Raw genomic sequence first — 9461 nt, forward strand, 5'->3', positions numbered from 1 at the left:
TACTTGAAAACGATAGAGACCAACAAACTATTCTATTGATTTTTCCAAGTAATCCCTTAAATAATGCTTTTGTCAGAGAGCACTGGGCCAGCGTTCGCGTCGCTGCAGAAGCGACCCCAACAGGGCCTCGTGGAGCAACTTCTATCTGCGCCATGAGGATCGAACGTTGTTATTTTTGTTCCAGTAAGGTTTATCCCGGCCACGGGATTCAGTTCGTGAGGAATGACTCCAAGGTGAGGCGTGAAAACATTCCTTTCTTTGGTTTTATCACTATAAGATTGTACGTGATAATGTGAAATGCCTTTACTGCTGTGCGCCTGGAAAGAAGCGGCTTACCTGTAACTGTTGGCACACCAGTTCACATTTAGCAAGTGTTACATTATATGTATATAGAAACTGGGCGGAGATGTGTGCCATAAGCAGAATGATATTGGCCAGTGTGTGTGTAATCTAGACGTGGGGGTAGTGATAGGATATTCCTTGAGTGTCACGTCAGTCTCACTGACACGGTAAAAAAAAAAATTGCAACCCTGGAAAAGTAGACTTCTTTTTCCAAGACAACTTTCTTTCACACACTTTTCTTCGCAGTTTACTCATTAATAGTAATGCTAATGAATAAGTTTGCTTAGAACATGAAAATTCCTGCATTAAGTTTGGCTAACTATAGAATGTAGCAATATATGGGAATTGGGGGTTCTAGACTGGCTCAGCTCGGAGAATGATGGTATGAGTTGGTAGTTATTCAGGATAATACTATCATTGCCATTACATGCCTCTGCACAACTGCTTAGAGGGAAGAAGCACAGCATACCAACACACTTGATGCCTGACTTAGGACAGATACAAGTCACACAAATCACAAATACTGTCAAGGAGGCACAATGCGACCTTCAGTCCAATGTGAAGGTGGCATGGAATAAGATATGGTTAAAGACTAACTTCAGTCATCCTGCAAGGCTTTTTGATACCTTGGATTGTCACTGATTGGTTGCCACTTGAAGGGACAGTAACCAATCCAGTGGGACATTTTTATTAATTTACTTATTATTATTATTATTATTATTATTATTATTATTATTATTATTATTATTATTATTACTACCTATTATTTTTTATTTATTTTTATTTTTTCCCATTTTTATTGTCCTTGGCCAGTTTCCCTTCCTGCATAAAATAAAAATAAATGATACTTACTCTTTAGACCATCTCAGCCTTACTTCTTCAGCATCCAGCAACTCTTTAGAATTTAGATTAAAACTGCATGCACACAGCCATTACAACTGTTTCCTTGCCACCATACCAGTATTAGTAGTATGTACCTAATCTGTGAAGGATGTCTAGGTGTTATTCAGCAGTTTTCATATTTGGACTAGCTGGCTCCTTTCATTCATGGTGATGTGACTTTATATATATGACATGCAATTCTTCTTACAGGTCTTCCGATTCTGTCGACCAAGATGCCATAAGGGTTTCAAGAGGAAGCGCAACCCAAGGAATGTACGGTGGACCAAGTCATTCAGGAAGGCAGCAGGGAAAGAACTTACAGTGGACCCTTCCTTTGAGTTTGAGAAGCGACGCAATGTGCCAGTTAAATACAACAGAGAACTTTGGCAGAAAACAAGTAAGAGTCTCTCTCTCTCTCTCTCTCTCTCTCTCTCTCTCTCTCTCTCTCTCTCTCTCTCTCTCTCTCTCTCTCTCTCCACATATGAATGCTAAAAAAAAAATTGAGAGAAAAAAAGCTCATTCATCTTGCTGAATCCAAAAAGGTTATTTTTAGCGAGTTCCCAAATAAGTGACAAATTTAATTTTGGAATATTTTGGTATTCCTCTTGAAACAGATAGTAGGAAAGAGGAAAAAAGAAATGTGTAATGAGTTGCGGAGCAGTTTTGTTACCAGTGTAATTGGCAATGACTGCTGTCTTGAAATCTTTACTTTTTTTTAATGAATCAAGAGAAATTCATGAGTGTATATTAGTGAGTAGGTGTTGGATGACACTTGCATGATACAAGGGTTTAGTTGCTGGAATAGATCTGTGATATTCTTGTTGGTTTTGAATTTTTCTTCTCTTCTTTTTTATTCATTCATCATATTGCATTTCATTCACCACTGATAGTGTTGACCAGGGTAATTTGGACCAGGTTTTGACAAACTTTGATACTGTTCCCACATTTATTAAGATAAACTTGCAAAAATTTTATGTAAACATAAGCAAGTTATTACCTTTAAATCACTAACAAAAAAATAAATCATTCATAGCAGATTCTTCAGCTTTGAAGTAATAAGTGTGGTTCACAGTTATAAAAAAAAAATGGGGTAATGTGAAGCCCCCCACCAGGGTAAACTGAACCACCCATGGGGTAATTTGAACCACCCTTTATAAATGGAAAAAAAAAAAAAAAAAAATATATATATATATATATATATATATATATATATATATATATATATATATATATATATATATATATATGGATATAATTCCTCAAAAAAATAGTGTTTTATTTCATAAACATTGAGCCTTTCACATTCAAAATAACAAAATCAATGGCAAGAAACAGTGTAGAACAAAAAATTGTTACTCATAGACTACATAGCCTACTCATTTACTTTAGCCAATGTTTTGGTGGAACACTTGAAGTTATTGTATTCAGTAAGGAGATTATTTATTTTGAATGTGAAAGGTACTGGAGTTAATCCAAAACCCCATTTAGCCATTATTGTTAAGCACTGAGCTAACTCCACTTCACATTCCTGAGGGAGGTTGTGAGGATGACCAACAAGAAGACACTCTAGGCTAGTGTCTTCATTTACAGTTTCAGAGAGGGTGTTCTTATTGTGTGCCAAGTGTCTTAAAAGGGTTGCTTTACTGACTTTGTACACTTTAGCAGCCTTGTTTATTGAGTATGATTTCCTGTTCACTGCTCTCATGGCATCTCTGAGTCTATCACATCTTTCTGGGTCCTCGGCAGTCTTTCTTTTGTAAGTTCTAGCCATTGTTATTGATTATTTTTATCCTAAAAAGAAGGGAAAAAAAAAATCAGTGTGGTTAGCTATACTGTACCTTGTTTTTTCTCAGCTGATCCTTTATAAGGTCCCTATAAAGTGATACATAAGCATATAATAAGCAGATTATATGCATATATTTTATTAATGGGCACTCCTAGCAGACGAAAGAGGATCAGCTGAGTAAAAACAGGGTATAGGCTCAGGGTTTCAAAAGACTGGTCACGTTAATTTTCCTTCCCACTTTGCAGGCTAGTGAGCAACAGGGAGCTGATTTTTTGTATAAAAATACTGCTCATTGGTTTCCACATTCATTTTTCTATAGATTATTGAGCTCGCTATCGCTAGCCTGTAGAGAGAGTATGAGCGGACAATTCCTAGCTTTTTGATGTCCTTTATAGGCTTATAGTCTTCATTAAAAATTTCCCTAAATTACCCTAATCATCCTAATAATCATTATTGGGTATATAATGAGTCTAAGCAATCCCCTTTATAAGCCAAAGATGGCACAGGGCAAAATATTTATGCATATTCTCAAAATATAAACAATTGCGCACTAAAAACTACCGGTTTGATTTCCCTCTGCCGCATTTTCCTTACCGGGGTAAATTAAACCAAAAAGTGAGTGTTAATTGTGAGAAAAGGGAGCTAAATAAAGTATTGCTGATGAAATCATGTTAAAGTAGAGGTAAAACACTATAATCACCTATTTGGAAGAGGATGGTTGGCTGCGTCTGACCGCCACAACAAAGTTCGCCAAAACAGCTGATATGGTAAACAAACTTTGCCGCCCTTTTTTTTTGGCTACGATTCGGTGCTTTCAGTCATATAATTGTAATTTCTTTCCTGTATCGATGTTTTTTTTATCTAACCTGCACAAGAAATGTGAAAATAGTTACTTTCTGTCGTGAAATGCTCAAAACTTCAAAAAGAAATTTATATATGAATTTATTGTAAATATGAATGAGGTTCGTTGGATGGTCCAATTTCCCCCGGTCTACACTACTTAAATCTTTGTACAAATGCACTTGGTTATAAGTCATCCATGTAACATAATTGTAGTAATATACATACTGTGATGAGATGGTGGAAGCTTATTTATTCTTGAATGTTTTATATTCAAATGGACATTATTTCTTTATATGAGATATAGAACTTTATAATAGATTTCTTTTATAGCTAATGTAAAAATTAAAAAATCTAAATAAATTTGTGTTGGTAAGTAAAGGAAAGTAAAGAATGCCTGTCATGGAATCACTAGAGTTCTTAATAATTTTATCTTTGGAAATGTTATTTAATGTAAAATTTACTCGAAACTTACCAATGCATGTAAAAGGTAAAGATAATTTTGTTAGATACACTTACATTCTTATTCATGACACTGATGTTGCTGATTTGTGCCATGGATTATTATGCTTGTATATAAACATTTGGCCTGTCATAGCTCATTCAACACATTAGGAATTTTTTTCTCTTTTTTATGTAAGAGTGGGAAACTGGCTAAGGGCAACCAAAATGATTAAACAAAAAGGCCCCAAACAAGGTCGAGAGAGTTAGTCAAAAGAAAGGGATTAATGTCCTGAAACCTCCCTCTTAAATGAGTTCAAGTCATAGGTAGATGGAAATAAAGCAGTAGTCAGGGAGTTCTTTAGTTTACCAGAGAAAGGGATGAATGATTGAGAGTGCTGGTCAGAGAGGTGGACAGGATAAGGGTGAGATAAAGAATTAGGTCTTGTGCAGCGAAGTTGTGGGAGGAGGGAAGGCATGCAGTTGGCATGAAAATATAGGTAGAAAATAACAAGAGATGCAACATTGCAGGAATGAAAAAATGAGCTAAAGCTTAAGTTGAAGGATCTTGAATAGAGCAGTTTTGGAAGGTTAGATTCAGTTACACATTATTTTGTCTCACATTGTCCCTTCTCTTACAGTGGATGCCATGAAGCGGGTAACGGAGATCAAGACAAAACGTGAAGGGAAGTTTGTCATGGACCGTCTCCTCAAGAGTCAGGATCACCAGCGTGTGCATGACATTGTTGAGGTCCGCAAGGGAATGAGTCTTATCCGCTCTCCAGCTGCTGGACTAAAGGTGAGCAAAGGGTTTAATTGTATGTCTAGTAAGTATAGCTAAACTGGATTCAACAAACTTTAGAGTCACTTGAAATACCATGAAAGTTGTATACTGTAAAAAAGAGATGAAGACATCATGTTTAAAGTTTGGCACATATCACATCATTCACAGCACTGACTTAAAAAGGAAATCTTGAACTAAAGTTGGGCCAATAGGAGGCCTATCTTTTGAACACCATCATTCATGTCATATTTTGGTAGTTTCTTTGTCATCATTGCATTGGCTTGTTCCCTTCCTTTCATCACCATGGGAGCCACATGCATCCTGACTAACACAGACTTTCCTTGTGGTAGACACAAACCTGAAAGGGCTATGCTACACTTATCAACTGCAAATGATATATGTTTACCATTGCACAGTAAATTGTATTTGTTGAAACAAAGTGGGATTGCAATAAAATAATTGCAATACAAGCATACATCAATATTACTTGTAGATAATTCCTGTCTTCACACAGCAATCTTGTTAATTCTTGACTGAACAAACAGTAGAAACATAATCTTCTGCAGTTATTAACATTGCTAAGGTTCATCAACTGATAAAGGCAAATGGTCACTAATAAGGGAGTGTGATCACACTAACATTACTGGTCAGGAGTGGTGTGGTGCCAATGAGATGGGATGAAATAGCTGTATGCTGACTAGACTGGAGACCAATATGCTGTTTCTTATTTACCTCATGGTAGATATGTGTCCCAGCTAGGTAGCTAAGGTCCATATTTATGATAAAGTTAGGAACTTCCTATAATTATTTTCACATCATAAATCAATCATTTTTTGTCATAATTCATAGCTGTGACTATCTTAGCCATTTCTTTCATATTACTAATTCTGAGAAAGATTAATCCTGCTCTGAAAATTTATTGAAGAGATATTAATAGCATAGAAATTATCAAAACAGTAGGAACACAAATTGTAAAAAATATCCATTGAAATTGTGTAGAGCTAAACTCAATGTTGTAAACAAATACAGCTGAATCACTCATGCCTCACAGCCAGTAGCCCAACACACAGCATAGATGGACTTCCTCCTTTTCTTCCAACCTTCACTTGAAAAATAGAAAAGGAAAAGGAAGGATAATTAGACAGGGGATGAGTCTTTAATGTTACTGTCTATCTATAGCGATGATGCCAGCAGTGGGAAATTTTCTAAACTTTTGGCAGGACATTGAGGATTTTAGTTATCACCGTGCTGAAGGTGGACTGGAACACTATCAAGCCATCATTAGAGCATGGCTTAGTTTTTCCAGTTGCAAGAGGGAGGTGGTGTCATAATGGATAAGGTGGTGAGTGTGGGATCGGGCAGATGCCCATGCATAGGTTTGAATTCCACCATGTACCACCTTGAAACTATGCCATTTATCGAGTGGTTTAAAGTTACCTACATGTCACCATGATACCCAGGTTCTAGGTAGTTACACCGAAGATGCACTTGGATGGTGATATAGGCCCTAATATGAGTACCACCATAAATAAAATTGCCTGCGCCACTAATGGGTGGAAGCTTAACACTGCTTCCAATACTCTTCAAGTTAACTACAGGCACTAGAGGCTAGGACATACTTTTTTTTTTTATGTAATGTTATTTTTATTACTTAAATTTTTGGAGTCCGTGTATGGTTCCTCTTGTTTCACCCTGCAGAATTTATCTGACAATTTCAGTGACAAATGAAATTCTTTAGCTGTGTAGGCAGAATTTCTTAATCAATTCCTTGGCACTTATTTCCTGTAGAGCATTTCTCCTGGCACAAAAGTTTCTTAGCTGACATTGTCAGAGATGTAGCATGGCATCCATGTTTATGGTGTTATTTTTATCATAGGACCTGCTATGATAGTCCTATGAGAACAGTTATGCCTAGTTATTCCTCCTTATGAAATTTCTAATAAAATGATGACAAGATTCTGATATCTTGTTTCATAATGATAAATTCATAAGCCTATCACCTCTTTATAAATAGAGGCCCTGTGGTTCACCAACAGGAAAGCAAGATGCTGGAAGAAAGGGGGCAGCCTAATGTTGTGATATATAAACAGTCTTAATATGATGTAGATGCAGCAATGTCCAGATTACAGATTACTAATATTTGCCTCTGCAAACTGCTCATTCTTAATTGATTAGTCTATTTATGATTTATTATTTCTTATTTCAAGTCTATGATTTTATTTTATAGAGGAAAAAGTTGATGGATGAAGAAGAAATGGAACTGGAAGAGGAAGTGAAGCAGAGGGTGGCAGCCGGACCATCAGGTAAGAAGGTGGAGGCGAAGAAAAAGAAGATAGTGGAGGAAGTTGCAATGTCCGATGACGAAATGAAGATAGTAGAGGATGACTCTGATGATGATGTGAATAATGATAGTGATGACAGTGATGACAATGATGGAGGTGGTGATAATGATAATGATGACAGTGATGATGAATGATTCTTATAAAGTTATACATATATTTCAACTTTGAAAATGTTGTTTATGTGTGTAGTGTATATGTGTGTGCAAGAGAGTCAGTATGTTTGTGAAGATTGACCTGTGGTGTGGGTTAGAGTCATAAATGTGTCTGTGTATCAATCTCGTGATCTTGTAGGCAAATGAAATATTTTGAAACTTGCCCACTTTCCATTCCCCTCATCACATTTTTTATTCTTAATGACCTCCACGGGTCTTCCATGTATATGAATTTGAGTGCAGAAAGTGTATGACATATAGAATGTATGATAAGACTAGTGAGGGAAATTCTGTTATTATGAAACTATGGTCATGAATTCTGCTTGTTGAAAGTTTAGTCATGAGGGAATGGATATATAAGAAAAGAATTGGATATGAAAACAAGCTGTTTAAAATCACATGACAGATAAAGGACATGTGAGTTCAGATTCTAATAGATGAAAATGTGTAAATGTATTTATGAGCCAATAAACATATAATTAGATTGAAGAAATAATACAGGTTTCGCTCACTATTCAATGCCTCATTATTCGATATTTTGATTTTCTGATTGTTATGAATTATGTCCACTCACTCATTTTCCGATGTCTGGGTTCATGTATACGATCATCAACCGATCACCAGAATGCAAACAAATGCACTGCGAAGATCAAGATCCAGATCGTAGCACCATCAACGCTGCAGCTGCCACCCATCAAAACACTTTCCCTATAGATGTAGGGATAAATAGTGAACAGGATACTGCTCTTTTTTTTCTGCTTATCTTTTGTTTGTTCTTTACAGGAGCTGTTGAATTAATGGCCTGGCTCTGGAGTGATCTCCAGCCACTTGTAACATCAGTATCAAAATTAAGATCAGCCTTTCAGCTGTGTTCAGTTGCCAGTGTTTGTTTTGCTAAAATTAACATTCATTGCTGGGTATTACAAGTGATACAAGTGTGATGTCTCCCAATTAGCCTGCAACACCTAGTGCTGGTGAACTGAAGGACAAAAAACCAAGAAAAAGCTTATCTTTAGAGAGAAAGCTTTAAATTTTTAACTGGCATGAGGAAGCTAGGGAGCCAATTTCATCGCCAGGACCCTGCAGTTACCCCAATCCACTGTCTCCACTGCCATCAAACAAGCAGCAAGTGTGAAGAAAGCACATGAGATAGCTTCTACATTAATGGGGAAGAGGGAGCCAATAATGAAAGAAGTGGAAAGATTCTTAAACCTATGGATTGATGACCAGACTTGCCGCCAAGTGGGACTTGCTAACTTAACTGAAGCTCATTTTTCTCTTACCATTGGATATAGGCCTATAAGGGAAACCACTGTATAAAAAATGAGCCTATAACACTACCTCTCTAGGTGGCACAGAAAAGTGTTCTCTTATCTCTTGGTACAAGTTGGGCCTAGGTTCTCCCCATTAATTTAAATTGTATTCAGTCCGTTATTCAATTTGGTTTTCAGGAAAGTAACTCAATCGTAAAATGAGGGAAATCTGTTTGTTGAAATATTGGAATAATGTGTAAGATTAGTCACATTAAGAACTGAGAAAAGCAAGGAAGTTGTGATGGTGATATTGAACATAGAAGTACGCATGGATCAAGCAGTAAACATATATGGAGCCTGGACAAATATGTGAATGGTGAGTGGGTAATGTTAGTTTGTGGTGGGCACTAAGCAGGGTTAGCCTCTACTGGACTCCTTTTATAATATGAAGAGTAGGGATCAACTGGCAAAAAAGCTATAGTGAAAAGCCAGTTAAGAGAGAAAGAGAGCAGTAAGGGAGTGCTATGGAGAAAAGAATTGAAATAAAGAATAGATATGGCTCATGTGAAGTGAGTAATAGACAGTGGTGGACACTAAAATGCTCAAATATTTACAGTTGAAAAATGAAGATGTCAGTAG

At 36.5% G+C, this 9461-nt stretch overlaps 1 protein-coding gene across 1 annotated transcript; it reads left to right on the forward strand.

Annotated features, from left to right (window-relative positions):
• The first annotated feature begins 76 nt into the window (after positions 1–76).
• Positions 77–8065, forward strand: LOC123504399 (probable ribosome biogenesis protein RLP24). The gene is made up of 4 exons (XM_045254862.1): positions 77–233; positions 1435–1621; positions 4933–5090; positions 7303–8065. The coding sequence occupies exons 1-4, from the start codon at positions 153–155 to the stop codon at positions 7549–7551; spliced, it is 675 nt and encodes a 224-aa protein (XP_045110797.1). The 5' UTR covers positions 77–152; the 3' UTR covers positions 7552–8065.
• The last annotated feature ends 1396 nt before the right edge of the window (positions 8066–9461 follow it).

This window comes from Portunus trituberculatus, chromosome 16, assembly GCF_017591435.1.
Source record: "Portunus trituberculatus isolate SZX2019 chromosome 16, ASM1759143v1, whole genome shotgun sequence".
Classification (NCBI taxonomy): Eukaryota; Metazoa; Arthropoda; class Malacostraca; order Decapoda; family Portunidae; genus Portunus; species Portunus trituberculatus.

What these genes read in the sequence shown, in the direction of transcription:
- LOC123504399 (XM_045254862.1), top strand. Translation starts at nt 153, where the DNA reads ATGAGGATCGAACGTTGTTATTTTTGTTCCAGTAAGGTTTATCCCGGC. An exon ending in TCGTGAGGAATGACTCCAAG is followed by an intron (nt 234 to 1,434) that starts GTGAGGCGTGAA and finishes TTCTTCTTACAG; the next exon opens with GTCTTCCGATTCTGTCGACC. An exon ending in AGAACTTTGGCAGAAAACAA is followed by an intron (nt 1,622 to 4,932) that starts GTAAGAGTCTCT and finishes CTTCTCTTACAG; the next exon opens with TGGATGCCATGAAGCGGGTA.